This window comes from Acipenser ruthenus, chromosome 6 (genome assembly GCF_902713425.1).
Source record: "Acipenser ruthenus chromosome 6, fAciRut3.2 maternal haplotype, whole genome shotgun sequence".
Taxonomy (NCBI): domain Eukaryota; kingdom Metazoa; phylum Chordata; class Actinopteri; order Acipenseriformes; family Acipenseridae; genus Acipenser; species Acipenser ruthenus.
Window position 1 is genome coordinate 55,710,364 of NC_081194.1, and position 21,721 is coordinate 55,732,084.

Genomic DNA, 21,721 nt, shown 5'->3' on the forward strand with positions numbered 1-21,721 from the left:
GATAATGATCCCTGCAGAGAATATAACTGCCATCATAAACCAGACACTTTTGTGTGTGTGTGTGTGTGTGTTTGAAGACATTTTTAAAATCAGGTTAGACTGCCTGAAATTTATGTCTGCATCTATACAAAGTGTCACGTTAGCTTTTCGAGGGCATTCATCTGTGGTATAAAGACCACTATACTGTGAAGCCTGCCTGATTTGTAATATGCCTTATTATTTTAACAAAAGTATTCAGTATGCAGTTTTTCAGTTTCAGTACCATGGTAGAAAACATGAAAAGCCACATCAAACACACCTGTACATGATGATGTTCATGTAGCAGCTGTCTCTCTGGAAGCAGGGGCTGAGGAGAATGTTGTCTCCCCGAGCGAAACGCACCTCCACGGGGAAGTGAGCTACTACAGTCTGGTTATTTTCCAGCCAGGCCTTCAGCTGCAGCAAAGCCTCTTTTGTCTTGCCCCTGAAAAGAGATTTTGGTGAGGCAACAAATCCTGACAGGTAAGTATTAGGGATATTAATACAGTAGTTTAGAGTTTAAATATTTCAACGTATTAAACTGTAGTGTGCATTACAGTAGGATGTGTACAGTGTAAAGTTATATATTCAATATTTATTCAATTTCTTTACCATATACACATAGAGGTTCCTCACACCCACAATACAATTGTAGTAATAATGTTTTCTTTATTGGTACAAAAATTACCAGTTAAAATGTTAACATTTAAAAGATTAAAGCAAGGGAAATGAGAACTCCCTTAAACCAAAATATCATGTTTAATAGTATATAACACAATATAACATAATTTCTTTCAACACAGAGCCATACAGCTGAATAGCTAATGGAGGTGACAGAGGCGTAGTGTATTTCATTATTTTGTCAGCTATGATCACTTAAGGATGGGGTGCAGTGGTTCTTTACATGGGGACAGCCCAGTCCTGGACGTGCTGCTTGAAGAGACACTCGTAGGTGAAGATTCGGTGGCTGCAGTCGACACGCTCATCCCTACCGCTTGAGAGAAGGCTGAAGAAAATCTGATTGATCCAGGGAACCATCCGGGGCAGGAAGGTGCTGTGAAGAGACAAGGAGTCAAAGGTCTAAGAGCCCAGTACAGAGGGGTCTCCAATATCTGCAGACCAACAGGTAGAGGGCTGTTCTTTAGTGTTGTTCTAAATAATAGGAGGGCTGGACAGTGGGAGTACTCAAGGGCTGGGAAACCTATTTTAGTTATTACACATTTATTTAAAGAGTAAATAGCTTCACATTACATTTGCTTATTTTTTATTTATTTATTTATTAATTTTTTTTACTGTTCCTTGTTTTTATATTTTAAATCATTCTCAGTGGTTTTAATTGAAATGACTCAAGTACTGCGTTTTTCAGTCCTTTGGTAACTCTGTGTTAAAGTGCTTTGACTATGAGCTCAGGAGCTGATCGTCAGTTCTAGCTGCCTGCCACAGACACATATAATGTAGGCTAGATCACCCAGATTGTCTTGTATATTCGTATTGCCTGCTAAACTAAAGAAAACTTGTATTTTGTACTTGTATTATATTGAACTTGTACTTATTATATCGTGGTTTGTATATAGAAAGAGTGAATGTGGCTGGTAGCCCATAACTGAATCATGTGCAGTATACCTGCTGTAAGGAAGTCGTAGAAATGTATGACAGCATCCTAGTCTCCAGATTCACTGGACCTCTTTCACCTGCTGGTCACTCTCATGATAGGAGTAGTACAGATGATCCAATATGGATGACGTTTTGTACTGCTACAGGTAAGTACACATGTCCGTCGGCCAATCAGCTTCCAGCTCTAGCAGGCTACAGTGCACTAACCATACAATCAGTTTTAAATTGTTTCCTTGTTACCTTGACAACCATATTCACTCACAGGATGGACAAGGCAAACTTCCCATAGCATTTTGGCCATGCATAAATACTATATATATATCTTTATTTTAAGCTTAACATACTTCTTAATCCTTCTATAACTTTCCCCATACTCTGTCGCAGCTCATATTATGTTTTTACCTATAAAAGTCGATGAACCAATTTCGATCAATTTTTAATTCCTCTCTTGGTTCCTTTTCATTTTCAAGGAACACAGAAGTAGATGACAATCACATTCAGAAGGCACATATTTTGTCTGTCTAAAGTAATAGTGCCAGACACCAGAATACATTTCTGTAGTTTTCTATAAAAAAAAAATTCATCAGTTTACCTGACACTGACAGTAAAGCTCTGGTAATGCTATAAAGCCAAGTACACCTTGTAAAGTAAGTTCAAGATGCTGTGATATCCCAGTGCAGTTCTTACAATACAGAACCTAGAAATAGTTCCAGCATTTTGATTAGCTCATGGTTATTCAATAGACTCTCTGGTGGCCATATCTATGAATTTACCATTTTATGAAATGAATAAGTCTGGTCTAGGGGAGTGATATGCTGCATATAGCCAGCTAGTTCTATTTGACAGCAATAAAGGTGCACAGACAGAAATTAAATCCTTCAGTTCATTTCCAAGAAGTTCTAATGAATCCCAGTGTTTATTTACTGCCCTGTCACAGGCTGCAAGATTGGGATTTGATTTGCGTCTTGCCGAATATTTTGGTTCAGGGGTCAATGGGGCCCGTCTTGCTATTATGTATGGAAGTGATTGTTTCTACAGGCTAAAAGAAAGGAAGAGGAGGCTACACGTGAAGTGATTATAGCTGGAGATGGATGACTTTTGCAATGTGTGAAGAGCAGCTCTTTAATAAACATTAGGAGTAGAGGATAAATGAGGAAGATGAGCATCTTCATTACTGGGAAGAAGGGTTGGCGCCTCCACCTAAGATGCTATTTGTTTCATATTTAGAAAGTTGTGGACTGGTCTGTTTGGTAGAGGAATCAGGATATCCTCACACAGGACAATAGCCTTCAAATCTGTAATAATACTGAGGATATAATCGATGCTGCATTTAACCACATACTATCGGTCTGCACAACTTGTGTACCTGATAAAGGCAATAAATTTGTCTCGTAGTCTCTGAATACCTTTGTTACCTTAGGTAAGGTAGACCAAGATTAGAGATAATCGAGGTCTAAGCCATACATATTTTCCTTACAATTTATGATCAAGCCCTTGTGGAAGTTTATCACCATAATTTTGCAATTAGCATGCTTTTCGTCTGCTTAGACAGTATGTGTATTAGTATGGTTAATACTTTACAATAGTTCTCTATGGGCTTTACCTAGGCTTAAAGGTGTACTACAGTTTTTACCATGGTAAATCACAGATTCTTTTTTTTAAGAGTTGGGTGCATCCACAAATTAAAATTGTTTATTTTCACTGGCGAAATTCCATTACCCGCCAACTATATGGACCTGAACTAACAACAGAATCCTGCGTACAAAGGCATGCTGCACTGCCAAGGGTACCAGCTGCTTTGTCATCTCAAACTTGGACTGAAAACAATAAGAAGAAAGCAACAACGGGAATTCTTCACTTTGTCTAAGGAACCAGCAACATCGCTTACGATTGATGCCCCTGGCAAACCGTAAATCCATTGTAATGAAATTCATTTTCATAACAGCTACAACAAAATCAATACAGACAAAATCAATATATCTGCAACACCCACAGGACAGATAAAATGCCAGCATTAAAGCTAAAATGACACGTCTCTACAGGTCCTGAATGAAAACTTGGAAAATAGGCATATTTAAAAGTGAGCTTGTTCCAAACTAAGGTATACTATAGTGCAGTAAAGACAATACAGTTACTGAGAGCATGAAAATTTGGGGATGTGTGAAGGATTCTGTATATCTGTCTGCATGCCAAACTTAAACAATTCCACGTGCATACAGTGGATATAATGTAGTTTGTTCTTATAATGCTCCTGATAGCTCTGGTTCTGAATTGACAGCCTCACCGTGCTTGTTAAGGGGTTAAATGAAGATGTCCCACTCATTCTGCATGGGTAGTAAATGGGTTTTATATTGCAGAGATTAAACTTGTTATACAAGTAATCAGACCTGACAAATCCTTGAGCTAGTGTTTATTAAACAGAAATTCAGTGTTATATACAGCATCACACACCAATTCTGAAACATTATGTATCTGTGTGATGCATATTAGACATATGGTACGTGTATCTGGCTATATGTGTGATTATTTCAGGAACATCATTTTGCAGCTTCCCCATAGTAATTTTTTAGTTTCCTCCATGCTTTCCCCATGGTTAAACTATGCATTTACCATAGTTAACCATAGTTTGTAATGTTTTATTTAAATGTGCTTTATCATGCAACTCTAGATTAACTATGCTTTAACATGTTGTCATAAATAAAAGTTTTATTTAAAAAGACAACAACAAACACCTTATAAAAACATTAGCAAGCATGGTTTAAACAATTAAACGTCTGTGCCGTAAATAACAAAATGGCGTTGAAATGTGATATGACTTGTAGAAAGCAATGAATTGGCAGATAAGTGTGGTACTGTAATAAATAACGTACTGTATATGAAAACAAACAAAATAAATCAGTGCAGAAAGCATGCTATGTATAATTGGGCCACTAGATGTCATTGTTGTATAGGCCTACAAGAGGTAATCGCGTAACAAGGTTAATGGTTAAAACAGGAGTGGTCAATGGTGTTAATTTAAAACGAATTATCTCATGTAGACGCCATATTTAAGAGGCTAACGAGAGGGTGGCGGGTGTGATACCGCTGAAGCGATTAAAAGACTTAAAGGGAAAACAAGAAAAACAAACAAACAAAAAAAAACATATTCTTGTCACTGTGACGATTCTATGAGAGTCTGAATCTTGTGCGGAGTTACGGTTTGTGACTGACTACTATTATTACTGTGGTTACGTTCGGTTGTTTGGGTTGGGTAAACTGGATTAACTGCTACAACTATTAGTTAGGGAAAGCTGTGTGTAGTTAGCACTCCCAAGAGGATGTAGGCTTTTGTTTTGTTTATTTTGTTTTATTTTCATAAGAACATTGTCAAGCAATAAACATGGCTTTGTTTTGGAAACAAATATCTCTAGTCTCCAGTACCACCTTACCTGCTGCAACAAACATACGGGCACTGTGTGACAATATGTACAAGTACAGTATATATAACCTTGCTTATTGTAATCTCTGAATTACCACAAGAGGGCATTGCGTAACCATTTGTGTAAATTACATTTTCCTAATCTATGGTTGACAACTGTGTGTTATAGTAGTCTTAGGTTAAAGTCCATTTGGATTTTAAACTAATACTACTGTATGACAAGTTATCTTTTACATAGTTTGTCTAACTTTAATATTGGAAATTCAAGGGATTTAATAACTCCTCCAATGTAGTTGGTTTTGGACAGTAAAATCATTTTGTTAGATGAAGCTTTTTTGATATGCAGGTCAACTTGTCAGTCTTTAGCCAGGATACTATCCTTTAGAGTTCTCAAATACACTTTCTTTGAACAAATTTACACACACAATGTTAAATTAAGGTTTCTTCTAAGTAATATATGGGTTATTCTAGAGCCCTGAGCTAAAGTAAACACCCCTAAAGTCCTTTTAAAAGAAGGGCTGATCTTTTGAAAACATTGGGCGACATTCACTCCATATTTACTAAAGGGCGATCATTGTAGTGTGCACCTTAAAGTGAGTGATAATTAGTTTGTTTGGAAACCAGGCTTTACCCACTGATAGGCGCGTTATTTAAACCTTTTTTTTCTGGGCTGAAAACGAATGATGTGCATTTCAATTATTTTTACTGACTCGATTCATTCAGTTTAGTGAAATCAATTGAACAGAGAAAAATCCATCTTGCTGTATCACTTGGTTGATGGAAAAAGTCCAGAAATTATGATTGATTGTCTCGGTCAGGGGTGTCAAACTCATCTGGCAGCAAGGGCCATTTATGTTAAGACTGTTCACTTGGTGGGCCAAGTGAACAGAAACATTATACATTGTAATGTACCTGAAAATGTCTATAGAAATTGTATGTAGGCCAATATACTACTTTAAACAAAACACATTACCCCCACTGCACGATTCCTAGTCCTCAATAAGTATGCAGGCATGGTTTCAATCAATCAACATATTACTTTAATGTATTTTATAGTACAAAAATAGGCAGATATAACTTTCCTAGAACACTGACAAGAAACTCTCACAAATGTAGTATAATGGAGGAAACAGAGTATTTTACTTTCAATGGAATATCAAACAGTAACAAAGAGAGTATATAATGCCAAGTCTCAATATTTAACTTGTATTTCAAAATCTAACATTAACAGTACTGAAAAAAGATACTGGCAAGCTGTGAATGTTATTTAGTAAACAGTACCACTATGAAATGTAACTTTTTTTTTTTTTTTTACTTTGGACCAGACACTTGACACTACTTTTCTTGCACACTTGATAACAATGCTCATTACGGGGTAGATGTAAGTATAGGCACAGTGTAAATAATTGAGGATGCAAAATTCAAATTGCATTGTGGGCAGGCAATTATTTTTCTCTGCATCCTATGAAGTTTAAGAGCAATGCAAATTACTTGACATGCACAAATAATGATCCGCAATTAAGATAATGAGGGTCTCAATGAGCACATAGTCTATTTAGCAGCCGCACTTGCAGCCCAGAGGTGATGGGAGTTAGGAGTACAGGGAGCAGTAGGCGCTGTATGACATTTGTGGACCACGAAAATACAAACCAAAAAAGTCACAGCAAGGGTAGCAAAGTCCTCTTGGTGCACGGAAAATAAGTTTTCTAAGAAGCCAAGAGTCCTTATGGCTGAGGTCACTCGACATGAATTGTTATTTGGCAAACCCTCTGCCAACATCAGTTATGCTTGTAGTATCCTTAGGCAATCCTATGTATTGGCCTGCCCTTTTCAGCCTGACATCCAGAAATTTGCCTGCTCTGGAAAAGGTGGATTGGGATATCCCTCCAGACATTCCAACTGTGGTCTGAAAGGAACCAGAGCTAGATTAATGGTGGGGTCTATCTCATCCCTTAACTTCGCAATTAGGTCTAGGATGACCTGCGGCGTGAGACAATAATGCTTTAGCACCACATCCTCTGGCAACCCAAAGTGACCCTGTGATTGACTATGCAGGGTCTTTTCGTTTTGCCCTTCTCAGAGTGTGTTCTGGTCTCTCCTCAACAAGAGCCAAGTGTCGCCGCATCAGGAAGTGTACCACAGCAGCAATCCTGAAGCCAATGACAGGTCTCTGCAGGTGTGTGCTCTTATACAATGCTTACTTACTTGCTTCTACAATGGTTTGCACCTTGTAAGAAGAGGTGTAACGTTTTGGCAGGGACAGCAATTGCCTAAGTGTAAGGCAAAATCCTTGCATCACATTTTATAATGTTTGCACCTGCTTGGTATCCAGATACCACCCAATTCCATGCTGTTAATTTGAATGCATTTCAATGTAATTGTAATAGATTAATGATGGCACAGTGCAAATTTCATAGCGGGTGCAGCACACCAGGTGAACACCATTCTTTACATACGCCGCATTTTTAGCGGCTGCTAAAATCAGACTTTAGGCTGCTAAATGATTTACGGCCGCATTGTGGGTGCAAACCCTCCCAAATCACTTTACGCATATCTTTACATCTTCCCTTACATATTCTAATTCTGCAAGTTTTCCACATGATGCCTGTTGATGCAGAATGCAGTGTAAGAAAATGGGTACTTATGACAGAAATGCAATGATTCTTGGTTGTAAGTCACCCTCCCAACCTGTGAGGGCACTAAGCAGCGAGAACAGAGTTCCTTGGATGGACCGGCCTGACCGTTCTTTCCCAGGGTTCAAGGGAAGTCGGCCAGCCAGGAAAGGGGCGAGACTCTGTTGCAATAACGCATTGACCCGGAAGGGAAACGATGTGGCAGCCGCAGATTGGAGAGGCGGTTGCACTCGTTTACCAATGGGTCATGTGTGACGGCATAAAAGGGGATGGAGAATCGTAATCTGTTCCTTCGTATTGGTTTGAGCTCTAAACCTGTAAGGACTGTGAGAGACCCTGTGAGAAATAACATTTTGTAAGTTTTGTTTGTTTGTCTGTCTGTAATTGTCTTGTTTTGTAAATTACTAGATGGCTGACACCAAGAGCCAGCACCAAGCCGGAACAGCACTGCACGATTGTCACTAATAAACTGTATAACCCACCACAAGCACTGCTGCACACACCCAGGACTGGTGAACGTGTTAGTATTATTGTGGGGTGGATATTGTTTATTGTTTGTGACTGTTGTTATTTACGCTGCACAATACACATTGTTGTGTATTGCCGGGGTCTTGTTTGGTCACAGACCTGGATACAATAAAATTGTTATCATAAATTGTTATGTCTGTTATCATGCACTGCATCACTCCTGCACCTGTACCCACTTAACCACTTTGCCACAGTATTTCTGCATTTCTTTCATTTTTTTCCAGCACTCTGCAAGCCAGTCCGCTCTCTTGAGTCATATATGGTGCACCCTCTTTTGTGGTCCCAGTTAGTTTCTTCCAAGGTAATTCTGCACTTTCCATGGCTTCTTGAAGTTAAAGTCCTTTCCTGTGGTTGTGGTGTTCATGTTAAAAGATCTTCAATAACATTAAAGTTAATATTACCTGCTATTTCAGTAATATGCTCAGTAACCATGATTAGGAGATTGATGTTAAAAATAATCTATTTTTTCACCACATACTAAATCAGCTGTTTTAAGTATGCACCTTTTAACATATTCACGATCTGAAAGGTTTGGCAGCACATACAATATCTTTACTATCAATAAAACTGGCATGCTCAGCACTTTCATTTTTTCTTCTCATTTTCAGAAAAAAAACTTTCGTTGAGACTCCATAGCTTCTTTAATTTCCAGTAAACTCAGAATGTTACTTTGTGCAGCATGTCAGAGTGAAGTTGTATGTTATCTTTCATAACTGCAACCGTTGCACTGCAAATCAAACATATTGCCTTGCTGTCAATTATTCAGTGAAAAAAATAATCTGGCTAATGATTTTGGAATCTTTCTGTGTTCCACCTTTCGCTTCCGTGACATTCCCCAACTACTTTTTTGTTACTGGTGTTAAATTTTACACAAAGTAAATAGTTTAAACAAGCCTTCACTTCGCTATCCTAATCAATTGTGTGCTGTGCTGCTACACGTGTGCGTGAGAGAATGGATCCTGTGCACCATTTGATTATTTTATTACCTCTGTGAGCTGTGATTGGCTTAATGGAAATGTCACTCATACAATGCAGACATATTGAATAAACGTGTTGTATTAGAGGCAGGTTGTTTGCAAGAAGCATTCAAAAACAATACAGTACATCAATGTAATTTTAGAAGCTAATGGGTGGGCTGCCAAAAATTGCCCCGCGGGCCGTATGTTTGTCAAAATATACAGAGAGGATTGCACATATAGCAATACTATGGGTTATTTAATCTGCCAGTTGCAATTAAGTACATAAGATCTATTTTTTCTGTAGCGGGAGCAAACAAGACTTTCAGGTTTCCGATACATTTCTAACTACCTTGTATTCATATCTTCTGTGCCATTTAAAAGCTGTAGCTATTCATGTGTATAATAGAACTGCATGCCCTGCTAATGCTCATGGGGGAATTATTCAATTTCCCACACAGGTTTACAGGACATGAAAGTGGGCTTCTACCAAGCTTGAGATTCTAATGCCCAGATATTTAATATGAAACGATAATTTTTATATTCAGAAATAAAGCAATTTTTGGAGAAGGGCGCAGCTTCTGATTTTGACCAATTTAGGTTATCTTAAAATAGCATTATATTGATGTATTAGTATATCCATGAGGCATTGAAGAAAGGATTAACATAGAATTTGCATATTACATTACTTTTTGCATCTTCATGACCAATTCTTTGGATGCCTTCAGTTGGCTGAATTAATTTTGCTAGCGGTTCAATAGCTAAATTAAATAAGAGGTGAAATAGGGCTACCCTGTCCAGTTCCTCTGTAGAGATTAAATGGCTTAAAGAATATTTCCTGTATGAGCTGGTGCAGATGGGCATAAATATGGTGTATTTATCCAACCAATACATTTGTCTTTAAAACCCATCTTTTATTAAATGATTATATAAAAATGTCCATTCTTTACGTTTAAAGGCTTTCTGCATCAATTGACACAGCTAAGGCAGGATCAGGGTTGTTCCAGTTCATTATTATTATTATTATTATTATTATTATTTATTTCTTAGCAGACGCCCTTATCTAGGGCGACTTACAATTGTTAGCGGTTCAATCTGTAGGGTAATGAATTGTTTAATATCTGATGAAAGCCCTTTTGATCATGATGAATATGTTTATTAATATCCATTAAAGCCTATCGGCTAAAATTGTTGATAGAATTTTGCAATCCATCTGGAGAAGCGAGATTAGACTATAGCTGCTACATTCCGAAGGGTCCTTGTCTTGTTTTAAAATAAGACTTGTATGCCAGATGCATTGATTTGGGTAGTTTATTATAAAATGCATAGTTGTAGACATCCAGAAGATAAGTGGTAAATACATTTTTGATTTTATTACTGGGTAAAGTTTAATGGCTTTATTAATTTCCGTGTAAGTAATTGGAGAGTCTAATATTTTATCTTCTTCCCTAAAACACTATACATAGCTTTCCATCATCAATTGATTCATTGGAAGGTTTGATTAATCATTTTCAGTGGGAAATTTTGTTTCTGTTCTGCAGGAATTATGCTGGATTTGTTCATTGTGTGTAGGATACAGTCTTGCCTGACTTTTTACCTTGTTCATCGCATTTCCTTTTAGAACTTATTTTAAAAAGTTATTTCTCAGATATAAATTTATTTGGTTCATATTTGAGTTGAATAAGTTATATCTATGTGCTGGAAGGCTGTCATTAATTATTGTGTATATGTACTAACACCTACTTCGGAATGGTTGGTTGTCAAATACAGAAACTCACTGAAGCACACACGCTGGTTTATTTTTCACTCCACAGCATGCAAAGACATTCTAGATTCTAACAGCTCAAAGACAAAACATTCTGTTATTAAGCATAGTCTACTGAACATACAGTGCCTTGCAAAAGTATTCAGACCCCTGATCAATTCTCTCATATTACTGAATTACAAATGGTACATTGACATTTTGTTCTGTTTGATATTTTATTTTAAAACACTGAAACTCAAAATCAATTATTGTAAGGTGACATTGGTTTTATGTTGGGAAATATTTTTAAGAAAAATAAAAAACTGAAATATCTTGCTTGCATAAGTATTCAACCCCTGTGCTGTATTATTATTATTATTATTATTTATTTATTTCTTAGCAGACGCCCTTATCCAGGGCGACTTACAATTGTTACAAGATGTCACATTATACATTATTTCACATTATACAGATATCACATTATTTTTACATACAATTACCCATTTATACAGTAGGGTTTTTACTGGAGCAATCTAGGTAAAGTACCTTGCTCAAGGGTACAACAGCAGTGTCCCCCACTGGGGATTGAACCCACAACCCTCTGGTCAAGAGTCCAGAGCCCTAACCACTACTCCACACTGCTGTAAAAGCTCCCAGTTTACACCGATGAAAGAAATTGCCCTAACGAGGACACAATTACCTTACCGTTGGCCTCCACCTGTGAACCATTAAAGTTGCTTTCACATTTTCTGGATAAAAACCCCACTGTTGAATGATCATTGGTCAGGCTGTGAATCTGAAGGAAAATGAAGACCAAAGAGCATTCTACAGAAGTTAGAGATAAAGTAATACAAATGCATAGATTAGGGAAAGGGTACAAAATAATATCCAAGTGTTTGGATATCCCAGTGACCACAGTTGGATCAATAATCAGGAAGTGGAAGCTGCATCACACCACCCAGGCACTGGCAAGAAAAGGCCGTCCCTCAAAACTCAGCGCTCAAACAAGAAGGAGACTTTGAGAGAAGCCACAGAGAGGCCAACAATCACTTTGAAGGAGCTACAGAGTTCAGTGGCTGGGAGTGGAGTAATGGTGCACCAGTCAACCATATCAAGAGCTCTGCATAACACTGGCCTGTATGGGAGGGTGGCAAGAAAGAAGCCATTACTCAAAAAGTACCATCTGAAAGCACATCTGGAGTTTGCCAAAAAGCATGAGAGTCACCCAGCTGCGATGTGGGAAAAGGTTTTGTGGTCAGATGAGACCAAAATAGAGCTTTTTGGCCAAAACTCAAAGTGCTATGTGTGGCGCAAACCTAACACTGCCCATACCTCAAGACACACCATCCCTACAGTGAAGTATGGTGGTGGCAGCATCATGCTGTGGGGATGCTTCTCATCAGCAGGGACTGGGCATCTTGTTAAAATTGAAGGAAGAATGAATGGGGCAAAATAAAGGGAAATACTGCAAGAGAACCTGCTTCAGTCCGCTAAAAAACTGAAGCTTGGGAGGAAATTCACCTTTCAGCAGGACAATGATCCCAAGCACAAGGCCAAAGCAACACTGGAGTGGCTCAAGAACAAAAAGGTGAATGTCCTACAGTGGCCCAGTCAAAGTCCTGATCTCAATCCCATTGAGAATCTGTGGCACTATTTGGAAATTGCGGACCACAAGCGTTGTCCAACCAACCTGAACAACCTGGAGCAAATCTGCCAAGAAGAATGGGCCAAAATCACTCCGAAACTGTGTGCAAAGCTGGTACATACTTACCCCAAAAGACTTAAAGCTGTTATTGCAGTGAAAGGTGTCTCTACCAAATATTAATGTGTGGGGGTTGAATACTTATGCAAGCAAGATATTTCAGTTTTTTATTTTTCTTAACAATATTTTCCAACATAAAACCAATGTCACCTTACAATAACTGATTTTGAGTTTCAGTGTTTTAAAATAAAATATCAAACAGAATGAAATTTCAATGTACCATTTGTAATTCAGTAATATGAGAGAATTGGTCAGGGGTCTGAATACTTTTGCAAGGCACTGTAAATCCTCTTATGCTCATCTTTGACAGGCTTATATTAAATGTCAAATTTAAGGTTTTGACTTTCTAAATCATATTGCCTTTACTCAACAAAAATAGCTCTAAGCTAGAACGATGCACTGTAGGTCTATTTGTCATTGGAAAGACAGCAATTTGTTCATTTGAAAGTTAATAAGAACAATAGGAGTGTGTTGTACTCTGAGTATTGTACACATCATGGAAGGGTTCAGAAATGCCCCTAGCTTGAGACACAAACTGAGTATATAGTAAAGAAGAACCCTAATTTTAAAGGACATTACTGTCTGGTACTTGATCACTTTGTTTATTGCAATAAAGGGTTGGGCAAGTGGAAAAGTAAACCATGATTTTAACTGTAAACAAATAATTCAATTGTAAAGTTGTATACTGTAGTGTGTTTATTGTGATGGAGAAAAGGTTAGCCTCTTAACCACCTCTGCCTGACTTAAAAGTAAACTTAAGAGCATAAATACATTTACAAACAAGAGCAGGATAGAAGATGGTTGCTCTCAAGTCGGTTCTTAAAGGATTCGAATGACTCTGAGCGCGGCAAAATCACAGCCATTATTAACATAGGTAGGTAGATTTAAGTTTTACTATTAGGCATGCTTAAAATTCAACAGTAGAGCACAGCATACAGTCGCACTAAAGAATCAAGAAGTGCAGTTAACATTTATTGACTGGTGAAATACAATTTAGTATGTCCACTATTTTGTCATTATAAATATTTTCGCAAAAAACAAACTTTTAAAGCTACAGTGTGCAGTGCAAAAGCACATCATGAAAAACCACATTTGTAGGTGAAATGCTAGAATTAAAGTCGCTACAGTTTAATATATATATATATATATATATATATATATATATATATATATATAATTACGTGAAATTTTCGGTCCACTGAAATACATGGCTTTACATAGTCTTCAAGAAATTGTTGTGTTTTCACACTGGACACAACACAAAATAATAAATTAACGTAGCATTCAAAGTAGCATATATACTATAGCATTAATGTTCAATACAAAAAAAAATGCCTGAGTTACAAGCTCTTGCTGTGTCTAAAGAAATAAAAATAATCTAAAATATGGATTGTAGCATAACAGGAAAGCATAATCCATCAGACTGTGGAGTCTGTATCATCTGATCTGAGACCACCAAACTCTTTTGTCATCTGAACCTTCATTGATGATGCAAGCAATTGTCTGAATCATTAATGCACAGCTACTTCTACGCAGTTTTTTTTCTATTCACGTGAGCCGCGATATTTTCCCTCATGCATTATTTCCACGTGGTTATTAAACACCGGAAATTAATGGTAAATTGTATTTTCAGCTAAAATTTTTTGGGGGGGGATAGTTCAGACCGGGGGGTTGACTCTGCAGAATCCGGTAATCGAGACAATTATATTGATTCTTCAAAAATAATAAATTTCTGTATCTTTTTTTTTTTGTTTGTTTAACTTTCTATTTGATAAAGAGAACAGCTGTACTAAAACAATGAGGCTCCCTTAAATAATTCCGCTTAATCTTTTATGCTTGGAGATATAGGCATCATTTGATAATTGAAGCTTCTGAGAGCTACAAAACTTGATTGTAAAACATGTTTATTTATTAGGTGTTACATTGCTTAATTTTAGGTTTATTTGGTGTTAATTAACAGCACAAAGGCTGCTGGAAAGAGCTTTGTTTTCCGTTGCAAACCTTTAATAAATCCAGAAGGGTTTAAAACATTTAACACTTTAGTGTCAAAGTGGATTTTTTTTCACAATTAAGTGATGTGCTGATCAGTGGTGTAGTCCTAAATCTTAAAGTACCAGAACGCCAACTAAAATATAGATTTTTCTAAAACAAATTCTACAAACTCACGTTTTATTTGCACATGGAACTTGAGGTCACTTGAGGGTGACTTTTAGGCTACTCCTCCAGTGCTGCCAGATTGGCTTTTTTTTCCAGACAAATTTGGCTTGTTTTGAAAGCAAAGCCGATTTTAAATAAATAATTTAACATTACTGTTGTGTCTGAGTTGAGATGCACAGATTTAAGAAAACATCTAAGCATAATGCTGTTCAGAAGCTGATTGCTTTAGAATAATAACTCCAGGAAAACCAAGCGTAATTCAAAAAGGATGACACTTTTATTAGCAAAATAATACAGCATAACATCACTCGCTCCGCTCCCAATATACTCTAACAATTTGAGCTGTTTATTCCTAATATGGAACTAATGTCATTTATTAGTAATTTATTAGTAATTTTCAACTCTTAAAGGACTACATATCCCACAATTACTTACCAGTGTTCTTTTTTTTAAATAAATGTGTAGCTTTTGTAATATATAATGTATCTTAAAAGCAAGGGCAGTCGACCGCTCCAAAATCCCTGGGTCTCTGTGACTGATGTACAAAGCAGCTTTAAATGAGTGTTTGACCACAGTGTTAGGATGCACTTTTGCTGTCTTCGTAGTGATGTGCAGTTCGTGAACGATTCGTTCTTTTTGAATGACTCCATTACGATGAATCATGGGAACCGGATCAGAGTCCCGCCTGAATCGGTTCTTTTGATTCACCCAATGAATGAACTATAGATTCTAGCTAGCTATTTCCTGGTAGTGATGTGCAGTTCGTGACCGATTCATTCTTTTCCGTTCCAATAAACCTTCTTAACCAAGTGATTCGGTCTACATTGATTGATTTATTTTCGTTGAATCAAATGAACGAATCTTTTGAATCGACTCACTGAACTGAATCAAGTCAGTAAAAAGAATCTAACTGCCCACCACTAACGACTGACTGAATCAGACGATTGTGCGGGAGATTTGACTCTGGAAACATTTTAAATACGTGCAGATTTTGAGTGTACCATCAAAACTGCTATGTAGGGAGTTGATCGCTGATTTTTGTGTCCCTAGAGTGTAGTCAATGGAAAGACTAATTTGATTTCCGGACAGAAAATAGATCGCTTCACTGATTCCCATGGGTACCGAAATTAAGAACATAAAGTTTACAAGCGAGAGGAGACCATTTGGCCCATCTTGCTCGTTTGGTTGTTAGTAGTTTATTGATCCCAGAATCTCATCAAGCAGCTTCTTGAAGGATCCCAGGGTGTCGGCTTCAACAACATTACTGGGGAGTTGGTTCCAGACCCTCAATTCTCTGTGTAAAAATGTGCCTCCTGTTTTCTGTTCTGAATGCCCCTTTATCTAATCTCCATTTGTGACCCCTGGACCTTGTTTCTTTTTTCAGGTCGAAAAAGTCCCCTAGGTTGCCATTGTCAATACCTTTTAGGATTTTGAGTGCTTGAATAAGATCACCGCATAGTCTTCTTTGTTCAAGACTGAATAGATTCAATTCTTTGAGCCTGTCTGCATACAACATGCCTTTTAAACCCGGGATAATTCAGGTTACTCTTCTTTGCACTCTTTCTAGAGCAGCAATATCCTTTTTGTAACGAGGTGACCAGAACTGAACCCAGTATTCTAGATGAGCTCTTACTAATGCATTGTAAAGTTTTAACATTAATTCCCTTGATTTCAATTCAACACTTTTCACAATATATCCAAGCATCGTGTTGGCCTTTTTTATAGCTTCCCCACATTGTCTAGATGAAGACATTTCTGAGTCAACATAAACTCCTAGGTCTTTTTCATAGTGATTAGAGCGGTAGGGCGCAATATAAGTATTTTCATAACAAGCTGGTAAAATTTAAGTCAAGGTTCTGCCTATAGAAAAAAGAAAAGTACCGGAATGGTGGTCTGGCTCACCACCGGTGCTGCTCGATCGGCACAAAAGCAGATTATTTAAGAGTGCTCTACAGAATAATTCATATTGTAGCGTGCACGAGGGAAGGCAGCAGCAGGACTCTGGTCTGCAGTTATGCACTCGTGTCTTGCAATGGAGCCAGGTCTTTTGTACAGCGGTATCGGCGCTATGCTTTAGTGCGAGAGGTGTCAGGTTCACGCCCAATCTCTGCCTGTGTGTGGATTGCCTCGCCCTGTGTGATGTGCCTGCCTGCGGGAACTGAGGTTCGCTACAATATATTGTAATTCATTAAGTTGAATTTTGCAGTACAGAAGAGGGTGGGACATTCAGGCTGATGGAAAAATGTAGCTTTTAGGTTGAGGCTAATTTTAAAGCTCAGTTTTACCTTGGCTGGTTTCCAACCCAAATAAGATTCACAGCATGTTTTAGTTAACATCCCTTTTTTAATGAAATTGACAAATAACTTCACAGTCTATACAGGGACTTTTTATACACTGCCCAAAAACATCCTCTCCTAATACTATATACAGGATATGCAACAAAATAAAACCCTGATTTTTAATATAAAGATTTGTAGTTAAGACATACAAACATTTATACCAACCCACACATTTCGAGGAGTCATTAATCAGATGGAGAATTGCTCCGAAAGTAACCAAATTCAGTGTCTTTCATCGTACAGTAATTATGAAATTGTTTGAATATGGTTGTACTGTTTTTCCTACGCCATTTGACTATGCTATTACACAGTCAATTTTACTAAGGGACCACTTAACACCGTTCTGAACACTAACGCCACATACGAGCATGGTTGAGCTGAATTGTGTTTATAAATTTTCTTCTGTAATTCTTCAGAGAACCTTGTATTGCTACAAGCTCCTGGCTGAATAAATGAGAAGACTTTACCGGATATTGCTGCTATATGAAGTTCAGCCAGGAAGTTAGAGATTTTATCCTGAGACAGTGTGAGAGTCGGGCAGTGGAATTGCTTTGAGAGCAACATCCCAGCAGATTAACGACCCAAAATTCAGGAGGCTTTAACTGTAAAATAAATACTATAAAATGTAACCGTGGCAATTGGAAGAGCAATCCTTCTGCAAATTCATCATGGTAAAAGCACAGTAAAGTAGTGTTAAAAGTAAAGAAGAATTTTATTGTTGCACCAAACAGTGACAAAGTATCCTCGCAATCTAACTGCGGCTTACCCAGGAATAACATTTGAACGTCACACTGCTATCCGTATAAAGGCTTTTAAAAAGTACCAAATAATAACATGCACGATTTAAAAAACAAAATAGTTGGTTATCTTTTCACATTATTTTTGTTTCGTTTTTAGCTGCTATACCCATTGCATTGGTTTGGAATATTATCCATGGCAACTAAAAGGCATAAAAAGCAGTACTATCGATTTTATATAATTCCTGAATGACTGCTGTACCTCATATTAATCCTTAAATATTCTAAAATGATTTGGCATGAATTTAGTTTATCATTTTGTGGGCAGTGAAAAGAATACAATTGACTTACAGACATTTTAAAAGATTCAAATCCTAGTAATTTTATTTAGTGGAATGAGAGAGATTGCTTTCCACATATTATGGCTTCGCTCTACCTTGGTTTAAAAAATATAAGCGCAATTTACTTTTTGAAAAACGACAAAGATAAGAAAAACCCTGAGATGACCTGCAAACAACCTTCCTATTTGCACAGAGACTACAGCTCTCAACATCCCGCCTCACTGTAAAACTGTTTTAATTGGGAATAAAGGAATCAATAGAACCCATTACTGTCTCACAGATTTCACAGAAATAGGCTTCAGTCTTTTATTACGGTAAATTAAAAGTGTAAAATAAGTGCTTGAAAGTGCTGACCTCTACACTTTATTAGGACTGTGATAAAAGGCTACAACATTAAAATCCATGTTAAAGCTAAAGAGATCATTTGTAATACTGCCACACGACTGTCCTGTACTATCAGAGTTATTAGACTTTCTGCTTTTCTTTCCTGTTCCTGTCTGTCTTTACCAAACAGAAGTATACTGTACTTTAGTTTTGTGATGTGGACCAATGTCCACTGTGACTTGTGACCTGAGCACAATTTGAATGTGGGCCAATGCAGAGGTGAAAGAGCCGACAAAAAGAAAAAATTACATAACCTTAAGTGTGCTACAGTAGTGTATTCCACCTCCACAAAGCAAGGCTGCATATCTCCAATAATGATATGCATGCAGTTAGGAGCAGACTGCAAATATCAACAAGCCTTTAAACAAAGATGCAGGGAAGCCTGTGGATAATGTGCTGAATATCCTGACAAACTTTGGTTAAATCTTTGTTGGGTCTGTAGTGTTCTAGTACTTGGAATTAAACGTCCTTGCTTAGTACATCCTTTTAGATCAGGGGTTCTCAAACTGGGGACCGCCTTCTGGTTTCCGTTCCAACTGAGCTATCAAATACGTAACTATACCCTTAATTGAACTCATAATTTGCTTAATTAGATATTTTTACTTGTTTTCAGCTCTTAAACAGTGGCAGAGTTCAAGTTACTTATAAAATGATATAGCTAACTTAAAATCTGCACCCGTTTAAGAGCTTAAAACAAGACAAAAGGTCTAAATAAATTATGAGTTCAATTAAAGGTATAGTTAAGTAATTGAGAGCTCAGTTGGAATGACAACCATCAGACACAGGGGATCCCCAGGACTGAGTTTGAGAAGCCCTGCTTTTAGATGTCTTCGACCATCTTGGTCTCTGAGGGGACATTATTCCACATTACAAAACCACCACTATAACTGGAATTGAAATAGTTATGACAAAGTTTGTATTAGAACTGTTTCTGAGTTCACTATGGCTGTCCAGTGAAGTTACTCGCTATATATTGTGTAATTAACTTGGATCACAAGATGAAAAGCTAAATATAAAAGGTAAACCCAGTAAAGATTGCTCCTGTGCTTGATGGCATCCTCCCAATAACCAGAACACTGGCTAGCTTGCCTTGAGGTCTGGACTCTTCACATTGTACACTGGGAGGGGAACACACATTTGTCACACTGCTTTAAATACAGTAAGTGGGTTGGAAGCTTCCAGATTTCTCTGACTAAACCAGATGGTACCTGCTCCTAAGGGACATATTTCAGATAGCTGTGACACTGGCTTGTCACATCTCAGCAGAACAGAGTCTGTATATTGATTTATCAACACAGATAAGGAGAATGAGATGACTTCTGTTTCCAGGGCTATATTTCTCACACCTAGCCTGTCCCATTCACTAAGTGAGGGTGGCTTTTGTAATTACCAGGAGGAGAGCAGGCAGGGGCATTGTACCATGATGTGAAATGTTTAATGGAAATTTGTCTTAAGGACAGCTTTGGACTTGTGACAAGGAGAGAAGGAATCTATGCTGCAGTTCTACCTCCTAACTAGGAAGGGTGCTTTGAGGTGGGTGATGCGCTGTTTAAGAGATGGTCGAACTCAATGGTAGGGCGAAACCGGGAGTCGTCCATCTTGGAGACAGTGCGTAGCTGCAACGTTGCAAAACAAGTCCATTGTGCTCAGCTTCAGGTCACGCCACGATTGGATAAAGCAGGGCTTCGGGCTGATCATGGGGAGGGGTTTAGTAATACAAAGCTGGTGCAGCTGCATGAGCATAGCCCCTTACATTGGAATGACGAAGGCACCGGAACGCTGTGTTTTTGTTTTGGAATCGTTTTCTGTTTTAGGTGCAGAGGACTGAAAGATGGGAGCTGCAGCATTAGAGCCAGCACTAAACCCCTGAGTAGGGACCTCACAGCACCACCCTCCCATTGACAGAGCACGGGTCAGTGCGCGGGAGTAACATTATTTATTATTTAATTGTTTTGTTTGGGATTGTAACCTGCGTTTTACCCCCATACCATTGCTGGTATAGGGGGGGAATTGGATCTTTTATTAAAAATATGCCTTTTGGTGTCATTTCACCCAAAGTATTGCCTGGACATTTTGTTTTTTGCTGCACCACACCATTCACAGCTTCATAAATGAGTAGCAGTGGTCACTTGTAGGGAAAGCAAGGGGCAAAAGCAAAAAAGTACCACTGCAACACATAACAAGTAGAGGTCAACTGGTTTATGTAGAGGGTGTTCTGCTTTTATATCAGCAAAGGTTGTCAGTGAGGGTGTTTTATGTACACAACAAGCTTCTTTCTCTGCCTCACTGGGCTAGTATCATGCTTAACCCCTTATAAAAGAACTTGAAAGAAAGGTAAAACACCAGCAAGTACAGTAAATGTTAAAGTCGATGAGTTCAGTTGTAGCAGGCAGCAATATGCTGTTGGTGCATTTCAAAAAGACTTGTGAAATTAGTTGTGGACTCAAGTTGATGAAAAACAATTACCCTCTGCAGTACGAATTAAAACAATGTTCTGATTTTTATGTGAAACATGAGAGAAAGCAAGTCAACAAAGTTTAAAACTGGAATTATCATTGACTCTTGTTTTGCATCATCTTTTGCAATACTGAAAGTCACATAAAAAAGGTTAGTAGGATAGTGAAAATGAATCTAGCAAATTTTAGACATATTATACCTTATCTAACTACCAATGTTGCTAAACTGTTTTTGCATACTATGATTTTCCCCCTTATAGCTTACTACATTACCTCTTGGTCTCAAGCTAGTGAATCAGTAATCAAACCAACACATACTCTTTGTAAGCCAGGCATAAAATTTTTGGATAAAAAACCTCTGCGATACCATCATTGTAACATTCTGAGTAAATACAAGTTACTGAGTTTTGACAATTATATCCTGATGTAACTATCACTACTTAATCATATCCTGATGTAACTTTCACTATTATCTGCTGTATTATTGAATTGTGGTTTGTCACACTTGAGAATTATTGTATTTCTTGTTCTTATTGTATGACTTATATTGTAACACTTGAATGTATTTGTATTTGCTTGCGATTGTAAGTCGCCCTGGATAAGGGCGTCTGCTAAGAAATAAATAATAATAATA

General features: G+C 37.7%; 1 protein-coding gene across 1 annotated transcript in view; it reads right to left on the minus strand.

Annotated features, from left to right (window-relative positions):
• Window positions 1-21,721, minus strand: part of LOC117410447 (L-gulonolactone oxidase) — a 74,639-nt gene that overhangs the window by 3,167 nt on the left and 49,751 nt on the right. Inside the window, exons 9-10 of the mRNA XM_034016998.3 lie at window positions 923-1,072; window positions 299-463 (exon numbers count right to left, since the gene is read on the minus strand). Of these exons, the coding sequence (XP_033872889.1) occupies window positions 299-463; window positions 923-1,072 (315 nt within the window). The remainder of the gene's footprint in view (window positions 1-298; window positions 464-922; window positions 1,073-21,721) is intronic.